This window comes from Carcharhinus amblyrhynchos, chromosome 27 (genome assembly GCF_965287045.1).
Source record: "Carcharhinus amblyrhynchos chromosome 27, sCarAmb.v2.hapA, whole genome shotgun sequence".
In the NCBI taxonomy this organism is placed as follows: domain Eukaryota; kingdom Metazoa; phylum Chordata; class Chondrichthyes; order Carcharhiniformes; family Carcharhinidae; genus Carcharhinus; species Carcharhinus amblyrhynchos.
The window spans coordinates 37635488-37658839 of record NC_137350.1 but is presented as its reverse complement, the minus strand read 5'-3'; the positions used below and the strand labels follow the sequence as shown (position 1 = coordinate 37658839).

Sequence of the window (23352 nt, the reverse complement as noted above, 5' to 3'; positions counted from 1 at the left end):
CAATGGACCCAGCACTGATCCCTGTGGCACCCCACTAGTCACAGGCCTCCACTCAGAGAAGCAATCCTGCACTACCACTCTCTGGCTTCTTCCATTGAGCCAGTGTCTAATCCAATTTACTACCTCTCCATGTATACCTAGTGACTGAACCTTCCTAACTAACCCCCCATGCGGGACCTTGTCAGAGGCCTTACTGAAGTCCATGTAGACAACAACCACTGCCTTCCCTTCGTCCACTTTCCTGGTGACCTCCTCAAAAACTCTAATAGATTGGTTCAACATGACCTATCACGCACAAAGCCATGTTGACTCTCCCTAATAAGTCCCTGTCCATCCAAGTATTTGTAGATCCTATCATTTTGTACTCCTTCGACTTTACCTACTACTGACGTTAAGCTTACCGGCCTATAATTTCCCGGATTACTTTTTGAGCCTTTTTTAAACAACGGAACAACATGAGCTATCCCCCAATCATCCGGCACCTCACCTGTGGATACCGACATTTTAAATATATCTGCCAGGGTCCCTGTAATTTCAGCACTCGTCTCCTTCAAAGCCCGAGGGAATACCCTGTCCGGTCCTGGGGATTTATCTACTCTGATTTGCCTCAAGACAGCAAACACCTCCTCCCGTTTAATCTGCATATGTTCCCTGACCTCCCTACTTGTTTGCCTTATTTCCATAGACTCCATGCTAGTTTTCTTAGTAAATATGGATGCAAAAAACCCATTTAATATCTCCCCCATTTCTTTTGGTTCCATACAAAGCTGACCACTCCAATCTTCAAGAGCACCAATTTTATCCCTTACTATCCTTTTGCTCTTAATATATCTGTAGAAGCTCTTAGGATTATCCTTTACCTTGATTGCCAAAGCAACCTCATGTCTTCTTTTAGCCCTCCTGATTTCCATCTTAAGCAGTTTCTTGCACTTTTTATACTCCTCAAGCTTCTTATTTGTTCCCTGTTGCCATGTCATACATCTCTCTCTTCTTTATCAGAGTTGCAGTATCCCTCGAGAACCAAGATTCCTTCTTCTTATTCATTTTGCCTTAATCCTGACAGGAACATACAAACTCTTCACTCTCAAAATTTCTCCTTTGAAGGCCTTCCACTTACCAATCACATCCTTCACAGCCAGGGAACAGCCTGTCCCAATCCACGCTTTTCAGATCCTTTCTCATTTCTTCAAATTTGGCCTTTTTCCAGTTTCGAACCTCAACCCGAGGATCAGATCTATCTGTATCGATGATCGAGTTGTAACTAATGGCGTTATGATCACTGGAACCAAAGTGTTCCCCTACACACACTTCCATCACTTGCCCGAACTCATTTCCTAATAGGAGATCTAATATTGCATCCTCTCTAGTTGGTACCTCTATATAATGATGTAGAAAATTTTCCTAAACACATTATACAAACTCCACCCCATCTAGACCTTTAACAATGTGGGAGTCCCAATCTATATGTGGAAAATTAAAATCCCCAACTATCACAGCTTTATGTTTCTGGCAGTTGTCCGCTCTCTGGAGATTTGCTCCTCCAATTCTCGCTGACTATTGAGGGGATTGAGCTATGAGGAGAGGCTGAATAAACTGGGCTTGTACTCGTTAGAGTTTAGAAGAATGAGGGGAGATCTCATTGAGACGTATAAGATGATGAATGGGATGGATAGGATAGAGGTGGAGAGACTCTTCCCGCTCAAAAAAGACAGTAGGACTAGGGGGCACAGCCTCAAGATAAAGGGGAGGCGGTTTAGAACGGAGTTGAGGAGGAACTTCTTCACTCAAAGGGTGGTGAATCTCTGGAATTCTCTGCCCGTTGAAGTGGTGGAGGCTGCCTCGCTAAATATTTTTAAGAAGCGGGTTGATGGGTTCTTGATAAGAGAGGGGATTAAGGGTTATGGGGAGAGGGCGGGAAAGTGGAACTGAGCCACGACAGATCAGCCATGATCTTATTGAATGGCGGGGCAGGCTCGAAGGGCTAGATGGCCTACTCCTGCTCCTATTTCTTATGTTCTTATGTTCTTATGTTCTATTGAGTAATCTATAATATAACCTCATTAATGTGGTCATACCTCCCTTGTTTCTCAGCTCCACCATACGGCCTCGTTAGTTGAGCCCTCTAATCTGTCCTGCCTGAGCACTGTTGTAACATTTTCTCTGACTAGCAATGCCACCCTCCCCCCTTCATCCCTCTCCCTCTATCACGTCGGACACATTGGAACCCTGGAACATTGAGCTGCCAGTCCTGCCCCTCCTGTAGCATTGTTTTAATTCTGTCTTATCTCACGCTAAGGTGATATTCTGGGCCTCAAGGTCTGATTTATTTCCTGTAGTAATTAAACACTAACAGGCTTTAACTCATTGTGCCTAAGTCAGCACATTTTAATGTCTTTTCACAGAGTCCATTTTGTGCCAGGTAACCATCTTGTGTCTTTTAATTTCGGGTTTACTCCCCACGCCGTGTTAATCAAGAATCTACCTAGCTCTGCCTTGAGAATATTCAAAGACTCTGCTTCCACTGCCTAGGGAATAATCGTGTCTAGATCTACCCTGTCACGTCCTGTAAGAATTTTGTACGTTTCACTGAGATTGGGTGCGATTTTGCCAGCCATTCACACCGTGCGCCTGCTGGAGCGAGGCTGGAGAATTTGGCAGCCAGCCTAATCTCTGTTCCCTGCAGCGGGATGCGAAAATCCCGCCAGCGTGACAAGTGATAAGATTCTGGCCATCATCTGTTATTCTTTGAAAATCTAGGGAATACAAGCCCAGTTTCCTCAATCTCTCCTCGCAAGAAATCCCATTGTCTGAGGGATTAGTTTGGTGAATTCCTATTGCACTCCCACAATGCCAGGTACATCCTTTCTTAGATAAGGAGACCAAAATCTACACCAGATGTGGTCTCACCAAGGCTGTATACCATTGCAGGAAGATACCTTTACTTCTGTACTCAAATCCCCTTGTGATGGCAACATATCATTTGCCTTTCTGATTGTTTGCTGTATCTGCATGTTAACTTTCTGTGACTCATGAATAAGGGCACCCAGGTCCCTTTGGACAGCAACACTTCCCAACCTCTCACTATTTAAGAAACCCCTGTTCATTTTACCGAAGTGGATAATTTCACACTTATTCACGTTATATTCTATCCGCCGTGTTTCTGCCCACTCAATTAGCCTGTTCAAATCCTCCTGAGACCGCCTTCATCTTCCTCACAACTCACATTCACACCCAGTTTTAAATGTCGTTCCCACATCCATGTATAGATTGTGAAAAGCTTTATCCGTGGCGATGATCTTTGATGTACCCCAGTAGTAATAATCTGCAATCCTAAAAATGGCCCATTTATTCCTACTCTCTATTTTCCAATTAACCAATTCTCAATCTATCGCAGTATATTATCCCCAATCCCATGTGCTGTTATTTTATTTACTCACCTCCCGTGTGGGGGTGCTTTTAAAGCTTTCTAAAAATCCAAATCCAAAAGCTTTCTAAAAATCCAAATACACCACATCCACTTGTTATCCTTTAATTTTACTATAAATAAGATCCTCAAAAAACTCCAACAGGTTTATCAAACCTTTCACCAATCCATACTGACTCTGCCCAATTACATCATTATTTTCTGTGTCCAATTAATACAGACTTTATGATAGATTCAAACATTTTCTCTACTGAGGTCAAATTGAAGGCTCTGTGCTTCTGTTTTTGTTTGTCTAGTGACATTAGCACATACTCAACACAGTGACACAGTGGTTAGCACTGCTGCCTCACAGCACCAGGGTCCCTAGTTCAATTCCAGCCTCGGGTGGAGTTTGCACATTCTCCCCGTATCCGCGCGGTTTTCCTCCGGGTGCTCCAGTTTCGTCCCACAATCCAAAGATGTGCAGATTAGGTTTATTGGCTGTGCTAAATTGCCCCTTAGTGTCAGGGGGATTAGCAGGGGAAGTACATGGAGTTATGGGGATAGGGCCTGGGTGGGATTGTTGTCAGTGCAGACTCGATGGGCTGAATGGCCTACTTTTGCACAGTAGGGATTCTATCTCCATACGTCCACCCCCATGGCCATGCGTGAGGGTACATGATGGGTGGGGTGTGATTTTTATCTAATTGACAGAGCGAGAATCCAGTGAAATTGGGTGGAATGTTGGTAGACCCCCTGCCCACCTCCCATGGCAGTCGGTGGTGGCTGGATCCTGCCCCAAGTACCGATGGAGTATAACAGCAGTGCTGATTAGTCGGTGATTCTGTCGTTTTAATCACAGCCGGGGTGCAAGTGTCAAAGACAGAGCAGCTGGTGGAGTTCAGCTGCCGAGAGTGAAACCTGACTGTAATCCAGGAATGAGTATCAAAACCGATTTGCTGGCATTGACCCAGACTGACTGTGGCCCATCGAACATCTCACCAGTCCAAACCACAAACCACTGAACCCAGCAGCACTACAGCTGTGACTGGCTGCTCTCCAGAGGGTCAGAGATTGAGTTGAATGAAGTGGGGGGGGGGGGGGGAGAAAAAAACCTCACCTTTGATAAGAAACTGAAGCAGGCTTGCAAAAACTCGCGGCACAAACACTGGGGCTTTCAGGGTAAAACGTGATTCAGGATAACCGGAGGCATTAAAAGAAAGGAAGACTTACATTTATATAGCACCTCTCACAGCCCCAGCGCAGCCTTTTCTGAAGAGTCGTGACTGTTGCGATGTTGGAAACTAGGCGACAAATTTGTGCACAGCAAGATCCCACAAGCTTGCGATAAACACCCAGATAATTAGCCTTTTGTAACGTTGGCCAGAATCTTCTGCCCTCACAGGAGGCAAGGAAAGAGGTGGGGGTGGGGGGAGCTGAGAACTTGGCAGGTTGCCATTGGGACCGATACCCAACATCTTCCTGCCTCCCATTGGAAGTAAGATCTTGGCAGGAAGGCCCAGGTTTAATCTTCCCTCCCCACTGACACCTGAGGTCCTTAGATGGCCAGTTAAAGACAACTTAAGGGCCTCCGCCCACCTGTGCTGCAATTTTGCCAACTCCAGGCTGGTCTGCTGGCACATCCGCCCACCAGGTAAAACAGAGGGGGTGGGGTGAAGAAATCCCTTGGCTGACCCTAATCTGCACATGATGCAGGGGATGCTACTGACAGCCATCACCTTGTCCTTGGTGCCCCCTCTCTGTCCATTAGACCCTCTCCCCAACAGCAGGTGTGTTTTCCATGGTCACTGCATGATTCAGGGACTCGGGGTTGGGGGGTGGGGGGTGCGGGCCTGCCAGGTTTTGGTTGCCATTCTCTTGATGGGCAGGAAGTCATCTTCCAGGGTCCTCAGTTTGGAGGAAGTCTCACTGCTGTCCACCGAAGTGCCTGATGGGCAGAGGATGGGGTGAACTTTCTCCTCTGAGTCAGCGCGGGGGTCTTGCTGCTTTTTCAGGCAGTGAGTGAGACAGACAGCCACTGAGAATGGAAGATTGGAGCCACGGAGAGAGGGATCGGGAACTCACCGAGAAAACACCCTGTCCCACATCAAAATAGTGGGATGTTTTACATTTACCTGAGAGAGCAGAGAGTCATAGAGATATACAACACACACATAGCCCCTGCGGCCCAACTCATCCATGTCAACCAGGTTTTCTAAACTTAGGGGCTCACAGCATCAGGGAGCTGGGTTCAGTTCCGGGCTTTGGGGTCACTGCCTGTGTGGAGTCGGCACATTCTCCTTGTGTCTGCGTGGGTTTCCTCTGGGAGCTCCGGTTTCCTCCTACAGTCCAAAGATGTGCTGGTTAGGTTGATTGGCTTTGATAAATTGACCCTAGAGTCAGGGGGATTCGTGGGGTAAATGTGTGGGGTTAGAGGAATAGGGCTTGTGTGAGATTGTGATCGGTGTAGACTCGATGGGCCAAGTTGCACTGTAGGGATTCTACGATTCAATAAAACTAACCCCTTTTGCCAGCGTTGGGCCCATATCCCTCTAAATCGTGTAGTCCAATGTGTTTTAAAGGTTGTAATTGTACCCGCCTCTGCCACCTCCTCTGGCAGCTCATTCCATCTACAGCACCTTACCCTGACCTGAAACAGTGCAGCACTCCCCCAGCACTGCACTCACTGAGGTTTTGTGTGCAGATCTCTGGTGTAGTGACTCAGGGGTATGAGTGTTATCCACCAAGCCACAACTGACGCATAAATATCAGACCCGCCAGCACGAACTGGGTTCGAAACCGGAGGATTCACTTTACACAAGATATCAGCACTGAAAGCTAGTTGGCAGATTGAGTGGTGAGTGAGAGAGACACTTCAAAAGGGAGCACATTAATTCCTCTGTTTGATATCACTGTGTACAGACGGTAGGTGAAACTCAGAATTGTATGTCACAATCCCTGTGATCTGCGGGAACCTGTTTGGAATCACCCGAGGCGTGCTGGAGAGAAACGTCCCTGATTTAATTCCACTGAACTTGATCCAGGGTCTATTTTTGAATCTGTTTCTCTCCCCAGGGATTTTCTGGCTGTGACTCATTGACAGTTGTGATGTTTTATTGTGTCCTGAGCAGTACAACAACTTGTATTTCTATAGTACCCGTAATGTAATAAAACATCCCAGGGTACGCTGGAAAAGACAGTTAGGCAGCAGGCCACATAGGGCCAGATGATGGTGGATGTCCTCACGGGTGGGTTTTAAGGAGCAGTTTAACGGGGGAAAGCGAGGTGGAGAGGGAGTTACAGAGTTTAGGAACGCAGGCAGCTGAAGGTGTGGCTGTCTGTGGTTGAAACGATTAAAATCAGGGATACACATGAATCAGCTGAGCACACGTATGTCAGAGGCGACATTACAGAGGTGGGGAGGGGGTGGGGAGGGGGGGGGGAGGTGAGGCCAGGGATGGATTTGAAAACAAGGAGAGAGGTTTGCTAAACCAGCTAGCCTTTCCCTGCTCCTTCATTTATATATCTGCTTCACCTTTGAAGAAATTGACAAGTACAGACTGACACTGGGAGCGAGCTGGGATGGGGTGCAAGTAACTTAGGGAGGAACATAGAAAATAAGAGCAGGAGGAGGCCATTTGGCCCTTCGAGCCTGCTCCGCCATTCATTACAATTATGGCTGATCATCCAACTCAATAGCCTAATCCTTTCTCCCCTTTGATCCCATTCGCCCCGAGTGATATATCCAGCCACCTCTTGAATACATTCAATGTTTTGGCATCAACTACTTCCTGTGGTAATGAATTCCACAGACTCATCACTCTTTGGGTGAAGAAATGTCTCCTCACCTCTGTCCTAAATAGTCTACCATTTAGAAGGTTGCGTAAGAGTGAGTGAGTTCACCAGAGAGGAAGGTGTAAGTGCCTGATAGAAAGAGGAAATGAGGGAGTGTGGGAGTAAACTGACGAACTATTCCGAGCTCTGATGTGGATTAATCCTGGGCTGTGTCTCCTGAAGCTGAACTTTATGCTTTTTCATATACTGTTAAAAAATCATCTTTGACTATAATGTCCATAAACCCATTGGTGTGAGTGCATCTCCTGGTTTCACAGCGTACAGGGACACATGCTTAAGCCCCTCGTTTGGATGAGTCCCGTCAGGGGAGGTTTGTGCTTCTTGAGAAATTTACCTGGAGCTGGCTGCATTGTGACTGATCTTTGTATTTCTCCACCTCCAGTTAACACAGAAACGGAATCAGCAGTGGTAAATGTCACATATGGAACCAAGGACCAAGCCAGACAGTAAGTACCAGAGAATGATTTAGTGCGGAAAGGGACCATTTGGCCATCTTAACCGTGCTGGATTTTTAGAAAGAGCTATCCAATTAATCCCACTCCTCTCTCTCTTTCCCCACAACCCTGCGATATCTTTTCATTTTGGTATTTATCCAATTGCCTTTGGAAAGTGGCAACTGAATCTACTTCACCAGACTTTCAGGGAGTGAATTCCTGAGCGTACCAACAGCGCATTAAACAAATTCTTCTTATATCCTCACCCCACCTGGTTCTTTCGCCAATTATTCTTAAATTAAATTTAATTAAAATTTAAATGACTCTAAACTCTTTGCTTACCAATTTGTTCAACCACTGGAAAGAGTTTCTCCTCATTTATTGTAATCAATATTTGGAGGCCCTTTATCAAAATCCCTTTATTTACAATTCCAACAGCAGTACACAGAGTGCTCGCAGCCAGCAGTCTACCCTCGGGAGTGCCAGAGGAACTGACAGTCCCGGTTAAATACAAGGAAAAGACTCCCTGATTGGCCCATCAATTGGCTCCTTAAACGGGGAGTTCACATTCCAATAGGCCAACCTCAATGGCCTGATTGAAGTCATTACATTTATTCTATCAAAAACTCCCATGATTTTGAATGTTTCTATTAAATCTTAACCCTTAACCTTTCCTGCTCTAAAGAAATCAATCCCAGCTTCCCTAAGTCTCTCCATGTAACTGGATGCCCTCATCCTCGGTATCACTCTGGCAAATTCCCTCTGCATCCTGTACCAGCGTTTTGACATCCTTGAAACTCAACATTTTGGGATGGGATTGAGAGCGTTCGATAACTGCTCTTCACAATTGTCCAGTTTAGCAAATCTCTAATGGGTGGAATCCAAAACCAGCTGGGGGTTGACCCCACCACAGCCTGATCAGCTAACGAAATCTATCACCACTGTAATTAGCTGTCACTTGGCTTCCAAATGATCCCTCGAACAACGGGCTTCACATCTGCACAGAAATTCCGGAGTAATTTATTACGATGATAGAGGGTTACCAATCCTGTGTGGAACATTCCTGGAGGTGTCATCATGTGACCTCCTGCCTCTGACCATCCCACCACCTGCCATTGGTTGCCATCCACACACATTCTCGCATTGCCCCGCCTCCCTGCACCCAATTTGGAAACAAAGCAGGAACGTTATTATCCGATTGGGCTGTCAGTAAACCGGTCTTTTTCTCCCAACGCTCCTGAGTAACATTTTTGCGTCTAAACAATGTCTGGAGATAGCTCTTTGATTCCTGGAGACCCCACAGTAATCCTGGAAGCTTTGGCAGCCGCTAAGCAGAAGGCAACCTCGACTTAAGCAAACAATGGCACTGTAGGTATTGGTCCAGAACTTTCTGGAAGAGTAAAAATCAGTTGAACGCTCTGGCTGTTATTAATACGTTAAAAAAGCTGAACAATAATGTGTGGCAGTGAATGTGTTTAATACGAATTACGAATTGCCACAAATTGTTGGAATGTGTGCACCTCTCACCAATAATCTCACAAAAATGGGAGTACCCCTCAATCTCCCTGTGAATTTCCAGAAATTGTTACATTTGCACTATTATACGGAATTGACACAAAGTTAGGGCTGGTATTTAATGGCACGAGGAAGCTTTTAATGTCAATTCAATATTTGTGAAATACCACTCAACCTCTCTGGCCTGGAAAGGGAGTAACTAACAATGGAACCTCATTTTTACAAGTAGTAAATCGTGTCTAGAGTTTTTTTGTTCTTTCTTTCTGTTTTATTTTCTCTCAGTTTCCAATCCAATCTTTCTTTCTCTGTATCGAATTTGACTTTAATTCCATTCCGATTTCCTTTCCTCTCTTTCTTTCTTGATCTTTAAATCCCATTTTTAAGGAACTAGACCATTGGTCCCATCCTTCGCTTGAAGCCTCCGTGTGATTCTCTGCTCTCACTTTCAACAATTTGCAACATAAAATCTTTTTCAAGCTGGAAGATGATGAAATCAGTTTAATGAATGGGATGTGGAATGAGATGCCCCTCACTCCAGGAAAGTCTAAGCGTTGATTTCTGAAGTTGGTGAACCAAATGATTTGTGCTTCTAAGCAAAGCGGGCCGGTGGAGCGAGCCTCCATGAACTGCCCCACCTGGTGGCGTTTGGAGGCAAATGTTGGTGGATTTGCCTTCAGAGAGATACCTGCCGATCAGATCGCAGGAGAACGGTATACAATGGAGATATCCGTTGGGATCCTGTGGAAGTCCTGACTCGCCAAAATTCATGGGAATTTCCCAGAAAGTTTCACCTTCTGAAGGGCGAGCTGCCCAGCTTCCTGGCACTCCCTTATGAATGTCACTTTGATTCTTGAGATAGATTCAGAGACTTGGCTCAGTTCTAATGTCCTTATTTGAATATTTTCTCAGGAAATATTGGATAGATCAAAACCCAATTTAACATTTGCTTAATTGTATAGCAAATTCCCCATGCACTCACACTGATCCCCCCCCTCCACCCCACCCCACCCAACCACATCCCCAATCCTGACTTTCCCCTGATCTAACCAACCACTTGGGCTACCCCAACTGACCCCAGCCACATCCCCTACCCCTGACTATCCCCCAGTCCTTCCAGATTAACCCCCCCCGACCACTCGTCCATCCCAGATAACCCAACTTTCCCCGCTACCTAATCATCCCCCCCCGACTAAAACCCCAGTACCCACCTCACCCCCATTCTCATTCAGCCACTCAGTATCATTCGAACTGGTCACACGGCAGCTTGTGATACGAGAGGGTGTGTTTTGCGCGAGGATCCCCTGTGTGGATTTCTGGACTGAATGAATTCTTCAGAACGGCTGTTTTGGAAGTCAAACCCTTACGAGATAAGTGAGCAATGTTCTGACTGATTAGTGTTGGGACGCAGAGGGACTGACACTGAGATGACAACTTGGGCCTAAGAGAAATTTCTATCCATACTGCCTCCGCCACATCCTCCCGATCCAATGGGATGAGCTTTGGACAAACACTAAGGTCCTCTTGAAGCCAGCTCCACGGACATTCAGGCAAAAACAACCGGATACTGTACCTGGATTTCCAAAAACTCCACCAGCTCCTTCTCTCATCTCTCAAACAGCCGACATTCCAGGGAAGACAGACACTCGGGGAAGTTCACTTTGAAGTGAAGCCTCATCAACATTAATGACTGGGAGGAACTCGTTACCAATCATTCGAAATGGCGACAGCTTGTCCATCTAGCTGCCTCGTGCTTTGAGTTCCAACAACTTTATTACGAGGCAGAGGGATGGCGAAGGAAAGATAAGGAAACAGATCCTGCCGTCTGGATCCCATTATCCTGTGGGACATCCTATGTCATGTGTTCAAAGACCTGAGGGTTGAGAATCAGGCTGTTCAGTCGCATGAAGAACCCCCTCCACCTCACCCCATCCCCCCTGGCAGAAATCCTCAAATCGAGGCACAGCTGAGGGAAGACTGAAGTGGACGTGGGGCTCCTTTCTCTGGGAAAGAGGTGTCTGAGAGCCTGACCGAATAAAAGTCTGAAAATTATGAGGAGGTGTTTCCACTTGGTGAGAGGTGAAACTTTGAAGATATCAGATAGTCACTGATAAATCTAATGATAAATACTAGAGAAACACAGGCAGTGATTAGACATCACCACTACATGGAGTAGTTACAGGAATAACGTCGATATATTTAAGGGGAAGCTGGATAAACACAGGAACGAGAGAGGAATAGAAGGGTTTGTCACTGAGGCAAGACAAGGTGAGAGGAGGTTTGTGCGTGCGCTAACACTAACCCACAGGGTTGGGCCAAATCTTTCCACCATCAATCCTTTATAACTCCACCTTTTATTTCCCCACCTTTTTCCCTCAGAGCAATAACCAAGCTGAATGGCTACCAGCTGGAGAATTACAGCCTGACCGTCACCTACATCCCTGATGAGCAGGCAGTGCAGCAAGGCCAGGAGATGAGCCGCAGAGGTTACAGTGGGAGAGGACCTCCCCAACAAGGCTCAGTGGCACCGACAAAGCAGCAGTTCGACATTCCCCTGCGCATCCTGGTCCCAACCCAGTTTGTGGGAGCCATTATTGGGAAAGAAGGAGCCACCATTCGGAATATCACTAAACAAACACAATCCAAGTAAGAGATTCCTACTTTACGCTCTCTGCTGCAATGACCACAATCCATCTGGTCTCCTCTGCCACTGTCTGCCTGACACTCAGTTAATAAACTAATCCCACATCCTAGCCCAATGCTAATCTTGTCATAGGAACAGAAGGGGGCCCATTGAATTTGCTCTGCCATTCAAACACAGCTTATATGATTCTCATTGCCATTCTCCTGCCTTCTCCCTGTAGCCCCTGATCCCCTTACCAATCAAGAGCCTGTCTATCTCTGTCTTAAGGACGCTCAATGACCCGGCCTCCACAGCCCTCTGTGGCAATGAGTTCCACAGACTCACCACCCTCTGAGTCCATTTAGCCTGTTCCACCAGTTGATGCTTTGATGGTTGATCTCTGTCCTAACTCTATCTACCTGCCAGGTAGAATGTCATGTGATTGATATTTGCCCAGCATGGTCATCTTGGTGTGATGGTGTAGAACAAACTGGAAACAGACATCATGGGCCCCTGGATAACTCAATAACTATTCCCCTCCCCATGTCTGAATACACTCCGAGGTTTACTCCCCGTGCTGCATTGATGGTTGTTACAATTGGCTTTGTTCCTCGGATACAGAGAGAAGCATTTGCCATGCTTTGTGTTGCTATCCAATTAACTCCCATTGGAAGGTTTCTTACTCAGGAATTGGGGAATACTTTATTTATCTCATTTATAAATAACTTATTTGTCTTTTTGATTGGGATGTGTTTCCTGGGCCTCAATTTCCCAGAGTGCAGCTCACAATGTTGTTGGCTGCCTTAGAGTGACCAATCTCACACTGGGACCCTCAAAGAGGCAAAGCCCTATTAATGTGTGCAAAAAGATATAAAATCTGCTTCAGGAGTGGGTAAGATTCACCTGTTTGTTTTCCCCCAAGTTGGTGTGTTTCAGGTGGAAAATGTATAAATGATTCCTGTCAACCATATGTGCACCTTAGCCCATGTGGCACCTTTGTGGGCTATGGAACATCTGGAAATGGGGGTCTCATGGCCATTTTCCAACCCTGTTGTCCAAACAGCAGCCAAGGGCTGGTCTGAGTGGTTCTCATTGGCAATGAGACGGCTGCGATGGCCTATGGTCACACAGAGATGGTCACTGGTGTCCGTAGAACTGCACCTGGTGATCACGGGACTGTTGTAATTCCCGCAGCTCCAACATTACGAAATCCTCTTCATTAGTGACTAAGTAATTGTAAGAAAGCTGCCTTGTAGAGGTTGTACAATATTGTGTAAAATCTCACGCTCCCTCTGGTTCTGTGTCAATGTTCTGGATTTACAGTTTGAGATTTGTGATGGTTAATGAACTGTGCGGAGCGTGGGACTGGAGTGGGGAAGGTTAATTCTTGTACATTTTCACAAATTTAACTGAGAAATGGAACAGATGAAAACCTCACAGTAAAGTTCAGAGCGTAACTTGACAAAACAAATGGGGAAAAGGCAGTGGAGATTGGAGCTGAGTGCAGATTAACCTGACTGGGTAGGCTCAAGCCATGTTTCCTTCACTAACTCATCAGAGACTCGAGGCCAGTGTATTAATGTCCCATAAACAATGATCCATCTAACCCAATAAACCAATATCCTTGATCAGAATGATATGAACATGGAGGGAGTGACCGAATTTAAGAGCAGGGGAGAACTTAAGAAAACGGGGAATTCTGTTACTCAGGATTATAGGAATTACTTCCTGTCCTCACTGATAAGAGTCAAGTGTAACAAGGATCAGGGATTGAAAGTGGTGAGTTCACAATGCGGGGGCAGGAGTTGGAGGAAAACCAAAGGACGTAGGAGAATAGCGGAGGAAGAGTGAGATAAAGAAAGTGGAGGGAGGGAGACTGGAAGAAAGAGGGGAGAGTGTAACTGGGGAAATGAAAGAAAAGGAAATGAGAGAGTGATAACAATGAAGATGCAAAAAGGATTGGGAGAGAGAGAGAGAACAAGCGTGAGAGAGAATGCGGGGTAAGGTGAAGATGTGGGATGAAGTGAGAACGCAGTGTGAAGAGAGGATGTGGGGCTCAGAGAGAACACGGGTAAAATGAGAATGCAGGGTGTAGAGGGAATGCGGGGCACATAGAGAACGTGGAGAGAAGACAGGATACAGAGTGAAGAGAGATGTGGGGAGAAGAGAGAATGATGTGGATGTGCCGGCGTTAGACTGGGGTAAACACAGTAAAAAGTCTGACAACACCAGGTTGGACTAAAACCTGGAGAAGAGAGAACACAGGGCACAGAGAGAACAGGGGATGAAGAAAGAATGCCGGGTGAAGAGAGAGAATGCAGGGCGAAGAGAGGACGCGGGGCGAAGAGAGAGAACGCGAGGTGTGGGAGCGCGGAGTGAAACGGGAACGTGGGGTGTGGGAGCGCGGGGTGTGGGAGCGCGGGGTGTGGGAGCGCGGGGTGTGGGAGCGCGGGGTGTGGGAGCGCGGGGAGTGGGAGCGCGGGGAGTGGGAACGCGGGGTGAAGCGGGAATGCGGGGCGTGGGAACGCGGGGAGTGGGAACGCGGGGAGTGGGAACGCGGGGTGTGGGAACGTGGGGTGAAGCGGGAATGCGGGGCGTGGGAACGCGGGGTGTGGGAACGCGGGGAGTGGGAACGCGGGGTGTGGGAACGCGGGGTGTGGGAACGTGGGGTGAAGCGGGAATGCGGGGCGTGGGAACGCGGGGTGTGGGAACGCGGGGAGTGGGAACGCGGGGTGTGGGAACGCGGGGTGTGGGAACACGGGGTGTGGGAACGCGGGGTGTGGGAACACGGGGTGTGGGAACGCGGGGAGTAGGAACGCGGGGTGAAGCGGGAATGTGGGGTGTGGGAACGCGAGGTGTGGGAACGCGGGGTGTGGGAACACGGGGTGTGGGAACGCGGGGTGTGGGAACGCGGGGTGTGGGAACGCGGGGTGTGGGAACGCGGGGTGAAGCGGGAATGTGGGGTGTGGGAACGCGAGGTGTGGGAACGCGGGGTGTGGGAACGCGGGGAGTGGGAACGCGGGGAGTGGGAACGCAGGGTGAAGTGGGAATGTGGGGTGTGGGAACGCGAGGTGTGGGAACGCGGGGTGTGGGAACGCGGGGTGAAGCGGGAATGTGGGGTGTGGGAACGCGAGGTGTGGGAACGCGGGGTGTGGGAACGCGGGGAGTGGGAACGCGGGGTGTGGGAACGCAGGGTGAAGCGGGAATGTGGGGTGTGGGAACGCGGGGTGAAGCAGGAACGCGGGGTGTGGGAACGCGGGGTGAAGCGGGAACGCGGGGTGTGGGAACGCGGGGTGAAGCGGGAACGCGGGGTGTGGGAACGCGGGGTGTGGGAACGCGGGGTGTGGGAACGCGGGGTGTGGGAACGCGGGGTGTGGGAACGCAGGGTGAAGCGGGAATGTGGGGAGTGGGAACGCGGGGTGTGGGAACGCGGGGTGAAGCGGGAACGCGGGGTGAAGCGGGAACGCGGGGTGAAGCGGGAACGCGGGGTGTGGGAACGTGGGGTGAAGCGGGAATGGGTGATGACGGTGAACGGTTTGTTTCTACAGGATTGACGTCCATCGGAAGGAGAATGCAGGTGCAGCGGAGAAACCGATCAGCATTCACTCCACGGCAGACGGCTGTTCCGCTGCCTGCAGAATGATCCTGGATATAATGCACCAGGAAGCACAGGCAACCAAAACGTAGGGAACTCCAGGGAGATCGGCCGGCAAAACAGGGAACACCTCACTGTAACGCCCGGATATACCTCGCACCCCTCACTGGAATACCTGGATATACCCCACACCCCTCACTGTAACGCCCGGATATACCCCACACCCCTCACCGTAACGCCCAGATATACCCCACACCCCTCACTGTAACACCCAGATATACCCCACACCCCTCACTGTAACACCCAGATATATCCCACACCCCTCACCGTAACACCCACATATACCCCACACCCCTCACTGTAACACCCACATATACCCCACACCCCTCACTGTAACACCCACATATACCCCACACCCCTCACTGTAACACCCACATATACCCCACACCCCTCACTGTAACACCCACATATACCCCACACCCCTCACTGTAACACCCACATATACCCCACACCCCTCACTGTAACACCCAGATATACCCCACACCCCTCACTGTAACACCCAGATATACCCCACACCCCTCACTGTAACACCCACATATACCCCACACCCCTCACTGTAACACCCAGATATACCCCACACCCCTCACTGTAACACCCACATATACCCCACACCCCTCACTGTAACACCCAGATATACCCCACACCCCTCACTGTAACACCCACATATACCCCACACCCCTCACTGTAACACCCACATATACCCCGCACCCCTCACTGTAACGCCCAGATATACCCCACACCCCTCACCGTAACACCCAGATATACCCCACACCCCTCACTGTAACACTCTGATATATCCCACACCCCCTCACTGTAACACTCTGATATATCCCACACCCCTCACTGTAACGCCCGGATATACCCCACACCCCTCACTGTAACACTCTGATATACCCCACACCCCTCACTGTAACACCCGGATATACCCCTCACCCCTCACTGTAACACCCAGATATACCCCACACCCCTCACTGTAACACTCTGATATATCCCACACCCCTCACTGTAACACTCTGATATACCCCACACCCCTCACTGTAACACTCTGATATATCCCACACCCCTCACTGTAACACTCTGATATACCCCACACCCCTCACTGTAACACTCTGATATACCCCACACCCCTCACCGTAACACTCTGATATACCCCACACCCCTCACCGTAACACTCTGATATATCCCACACCCCTCACCGTAACACCCAGATATACCCCACACCCCTCACCGTAACACTCTGATATACCCCACACCCCTCACTGTAACACCCAGATATACCCCACACCCCTCACCATAACACTCTGATATACCCCACACCCCTCACCGTAACACCCAGATACACCCCTCACCTTAACACCCAGATATACCCCACACCCCTCACCATAACATTCTGATATACCCCACACCCCTCACCTTAACACCCAGATATACCCCACACCCCTCACCGTAACACTCTGATATACCCCACACCCCTCACCGTAACACTCTGATATACCCCACACCCCTCACCGTAACACTCTGATATACCCCACACCCCTCACCATAACATTCTGATATACCCCACACCCCTCACCATAACACTCTGATATACCCCACACCCCTCACCGTAACACCCAGATACACCCCTCACCGTAACACCCAGATATACCCCACACCCCTCACCATAACATTCTGATATACCCCACACCCCTCACTGTAACACTCTGATATACCCCACACCCCTCACCGTAACACTCTGATATACTCCACACCCCTCACCGTAACACCCAGATATATCCCACACCCCTCAATGTAACGCCCAGATATACCCCACACCCCTCACCGTAACACCCAGATATACCCCGCACCGCTCACTGTAACACCCAGATATACCCCACACCCCTCACTGTAACACTCTGATATATCCCACACCCCTCACTGTAACACTCTGATATACCCCACACCCCTCACTGTAACACCCAGATATATCCCACACCCCTCACTGTAACACTCTGATATACCCCACACCCCTCACTGTAACACTCTGATATATCCCACACCCGTCACTGTAACACTCTGATATATCCCACACCCGTCACTGTAACACTCTGATATACCCCACACCCCTCACTGTAACACTCTGATATATCCCACACCCGTCACTGTAACACTCTGATATATCCCACACCCCTCACTGTAACACTCTGATATACCCCACACCCCTCACTAACACTCTGATATACCCCACACCCCTCACTGTAACACTCTGATATACCCCACACCCCTCACTGTAACACTCTGATATACCCCACACCCCTCACTGTAACACTCTGATATACCCCACACCCCTCACTGTAACACTCTGATATACCCCACACCCCTCACCGTAACACTCTGATATACCCCACACCCCTCACCATAACACTCTGATATACCCCACACCCCTCACCGTAACACCCAGATACACCCCACACCGTAACACCCAGATATACCCCACACCCCTCACCATAACATTCTGATATATCCCACACCCCTCACCTTAACACCCAGATATACCCCACACCCCTCACCGTAACACTCTGATATACCCCACACCCCTCACCGTAACACTCTGATATACCCCACACCCCTCACCATAACACTCTGATATACCCCACACCCCTCACCGTAACACCCAGATATACCCCACACCCCTCACCATAACATTCTGATATATCCCACACCCCTCACCGTAACACTCTGATATACCCCACACCCCTCACCGTAACACCCAGATACACCCCACACCGTAACACCCAGATATACCCCACACCCCTCACCATAACATTCTGATATACCCCACACCCCTCACCTTAACACCCAGATATACCCCACACCCCTCACCGTAACACTCTGATATACCCCACACCCCTCACCATAACATTCTGATATACCCCACACCCCTCACCATAACACTCTGATATACCCCACACCCCTCACCGTAACACCCAGATACACCCCTCACCGTAACACCCAGATATACCCCACACCCCTCACCATAACATTCTGATATATCCCACACCCCTCACCGTAACACTCTGATATACTCCACACCCCTCACCGTAACACCCAGATATTTCCCACATCCCTCACTGTAACGCCCAGATATACCCCACACCCCTCACCGTAACACCCAGATATACCCCGCACCGCTCACTGTAACACCCAGATATACCCCACACCCCTCACTGTAACACTCTGATATACCCCACACCTCTCACTGTAACACTCTGATATACCCCACACCCCTCACCGTAACACTCTGATATACCCCACACCCCTCACCGTAACACTCTGATATACCCCACACCCCTCACCGTAACACTCTGATATACCCCACACCCCTCACCGTAACACCCAGATATACCCCACACCCCTCACCATAACATTCTGATATATCCCACACCCCTCACCGTAACACTCTGATATACCCCACACCCCTCACCGTAACACCCAGATACACCCCACACCGTAACACCCAGATATACCCCACACCCCTCACCATAACATTCTGATATACCCCACACCCCTCACCTTAACACCCAGATATACCCCACACCCCTCACCGTAACACTCTGATATACCCCACACCCCTCACCATAACATTCTGATATACCCCACACCCCTCACCATAACACTCTGATATACCCCACACCCCTCACCGTAACACCCAGATACACCCCTCACCGTAACACCCAGATATACCCCACACCCCTCACCATAACATTCTGATATATCCCACACCCCTCACCGTAACACTCTGATATACTCCACACCCCTCACCGTAACACCCAGATATTTCCCACATCCCTCACTGTAACACCCAGATATACCCCACACCCCTCACCGTAACACCCAGATATACCCCACACCCCTCACTGTAACACCCAGATATACCCCACACCCCTCACTGTCACACTCTGATATACCCCACACCCCTCACCGTAACACTCTGATATACCCCACACCTCTCACTGTAACACCCAGATATACCCCACACCCCTCACTGTAACACCCAGATATACAAAGAACAAAAACAGCCCGGGAAACAGGCCCTTTGGCCCAACAAGCCCGCGCCGCCATTTTAACATTACCAGTCCCCCCTCCACCCATGACCCTTATCTATTGTTTTATGGCAATCCACATTGAGGGAAACTAATTTAGGGACAATTTATTACTTCCAATCAGCCTAATAGCACATCTTTGGGGTGTGGGAGGAAACCGGAGCACCCGGAGAAAACCCACGCAAGCACAGGGAGAATGCGCAAACTCCCACAGACACCGGCCCAAATCCCTGTGTCTGCACAGCAAACAGTGATAGTCACTGAGCTGTCGTGTTGCCCAGTATCTGGTCCAGTTTAAGCACACACTAACGACATGAAGCACTAGGCCAATCTTGAACATTCAAGAGCAGCCCAAGTACGACCCATCGCGTGTATGCCCCTCATTGGACAACAAGGTGGACCGACTTAAAACCTGTGAATTAAAAGAGAAAAAACATTATTATCATACCATATCCATTTACATTACCAGGGATGCCCCAATGCTAATGAACCTTATTTAAAACAATCTCCTATATCCTCCCATCTCCAACCCACTCATGTGCCTGTCTAAGTTACTCTTAAACAACTCTAGCGTGGTTGCCTCCACCACCTTACTTGGCAGAGCATTCCATACCCCCACTACCCTCTGTGTGGAAAACCTCCCTCTAATATCTGTGTTATACCTCTCCCCCCTCACCTTAAGCCCATGGCCCCTCGAACTGTGTGTCTCTAACATAGGAAATAGCTTACCTCTGTTTACTCTATCTATACCCTTCATAATCTTATATACCTCTATTAGATCCCCCCTCAGTCGCCGTCTTTCAAGGGAAAACAGCCCCAATTTGCTCAATCTTTCCTCATATCCCAGTCCTTCCATACCAGGGCAACATCCTGGTAAACCTCCTCTGCACTCTCTCCAGAGTCTCCACGTCCTTCCGGTAGTAAGGCGACCAGAACTGGACGCAGTACTCCAAATGCGGCCTAACCAACGTTCTGTACAACTGCAACATTAGACTCCAGCTCTTATATTCTATACCCCTTCCTATAAAGGCTAACATACCATAGGCTTTCTTCACCACACTCTCCACTTGTACTGCCACCTTCAAAGACTTGTGCACTTGCACCCCCAGGTCTTGCTGCGTTTCTGTACTCTTTATAGGCTTACCCTTTATCATATAACTCCCCCCTACATTATTCCGGCCAAAATGCATCACTTCACATTTATCCAGATTAAACTCCATTTGCCATATATCTGCCCAATATCCCAGCCTATCAATATCCCAATGTATTGCCAGACACTGTTCCTCACTGCCCGCCAATCCAGCCATCTTAGTGTCATCTACAAATTTGCTGATCACACCACTTACTCCCTCTTCCAAGTCATTTATATACACTACAAAGAGAAGAGTCCCAGTACTGAGCCCTGCGGCACACCACTAGTGACAGACCTCCAGCTAGAAAATTACCCCTCCACTACTACTCTCTGTCTCCTCTTACCAAGCCAGTTCTCAACCCATCTAGATACCTGGCCTTGTATCCCATGAGCCTTAATCTTTGCAACCAACCTACCATGAGGGACCCCGCACCCCTCACTGTAATACCTGGATATACCCCACACCCCTCACTGTAACACTGATATACCCCACACCCCTCACGGTAACACTCTGATATACCCCACACTCCTCACTGTAACATCCTGATATACCCCACACTCCTCACTGCAGCCCCTGATATACTCCCCACCCCTCACTATAACACTCTGATATACCCCCCACCCCTCACTATAACACTCTGATATACCCCACACCCCTCACTGTAACACTCTGATATACCCCACACCCCTCACTGTAACACTCTGATATACCCCACACCCCTCACTGTAACACTGATATACCCCACACCTCTCACTGTAACACTCTGATATATCCCACACCCCTCACTGTAACACTGATATACCCCACACCCCTCACTGTAACACTCTGATATATCCCACACCCCTCACTGTAACACTGATATACCCCACACCCCTCACTGTAACACTCTGATATATCCCACACCCCTCACTGTAACACTGATATCCCCCACACCCCTCACTGTAACACTCTGATATATCCCACACCCCTCACTGTAACACTGATATACCCCACACCCCTCACTGTAACACTCTGATATACCCCACACCCCTCACTGTAACACTCTGATATACCCCACACCCCTCACTGTAACACTGATATACCCCACACCTCTCACTGTAACACTCTGATATATCCCACACCCCTCACTGTAAAACTGATATACCCCACACCCCTCACTGTAACACTCTGATATACCCCACACCCCTCACTGTAACACTGATATACCCCACACCTCTCACTGTAACACTCTGATATATCCCACACCCCTCACTGTAAAACTGATATACCCCACACCCCTCACTGTAACACTCTGATATATCCCACACCCCTCACTGTAAAACTGATATACCCCACACCCCTCACTGTAACACTCTGATATATCCCACACCCCTCACTGTAACACTGATATACCCCACACCCCTCACTGTAACACTCTGATATATCCCACACCTCTCACTGTAACACTCTGATATACCCCACACCCCTCACTGTAACACTCTGATATATCCCACACCCCTCACTGTAACACTGATATACCCCACACCCCTCACTGTAACACTCTGATATATCCCACACCTCTCACTGTAACACTCTGATATATCCCACACCCCTCACTGTAACACTCTGATATATCCCACACCCCTCACTGTAACACTGATATACCCCACACCCCTCACTGTAACACTCTGATATATCCCACACCCCTCACTGTAACACTGATATCCCCCACACCCCTCACTGTAACACTCTGATATATCCCTCACCTCTCACTGTAACACTCTGATATACCCCACACCCCTCACTGTAACACTCTGATATATCCCACACCCCTCACTGTAACACTGATATCCCCCACACCCCTCACTGTAACACTCTGATATATCCCACACCCCTCACTGTAACACTCTGATATACCCCACACCCCTCACTGTAACACTCTGATATATCCCACACCCCTCACTGTAACACTCTGATATATCCCACACTCCTCACTGCAACACTCTGATATATCCCACACCCCTCACTGTAACACTCTGATATACCCCACACCCCTCACTGTAACACTCTGATATCCCCCACACCCCTCACTGTAACACTCTGATATATCCCACACCCCTCACTGTAACACTCTGATAATTCCCACACCCCTCACTGTAACACTCTGATATATCCCACACCCCTCACTGTAACACTCTGATATACCCCACACCCCTCACTGTAACACTCTGATATACCCCACACCCCTCACTGTAACACTCTGATATACCCCACACCCCTCACTGTAACACTCTGATATACCCCACACCCCTCACTGTAACACTCTGATATACCCCACACCCCTCACTGTAACACTCTGATATATCCCACACCCCTCACTGTAACACTCTGATATACCCCACACCCCTCACTGTAACACTCTGATATCCCCCACACCCCTCACTGTAACACTCTGATATACCCCACACCCCTCACTGTAACACTCTGATATATCCCACACCCCTCACTGTAACACTCTGATATACCCCACACCCCTCACTGTAACACTGATATACCCCACACCCCTCACTGTAACACTGATATACCCCACACCCCTCACTGTAACACTGATATACCCCACACCCCTCACTGTAACACTCTGATATATCCCACACCCCTCACTGTAACACTCTGATA

At 48.7% G+C, this 23352-nt stretch overlaps 1 protein-coding gene across 2 annotated transcripts in view; it reads left to right on the top strand.

Annotated features, from left to right (window-relative positions):
* The window catches only part of igf2bp1 (insulin-like growth factor 2 mRNA binding protein 1), a 174524-nt gene that overhangs the window by 127859 nt on the left and 23313 nt on the right, over positions 1-23352 (top strand). For both annotated transcript variants that reach the window (XM_080213461.1, XM_080213462.1), the window contains 3 exons: positions 7641-7704; positions 11584-11850; positions 15376-15510. In XM_080213461.1, coding sequence (XP_080069587.1) covers positions 7641-7704; positions 11584-11850; positions 15376-15510 — 466 coding nt within the window. The remainder of the gene's footprint in view (positions 1-7640; positions 7705-11583; positions 11851-15375; positions 15511-23352) is intronic.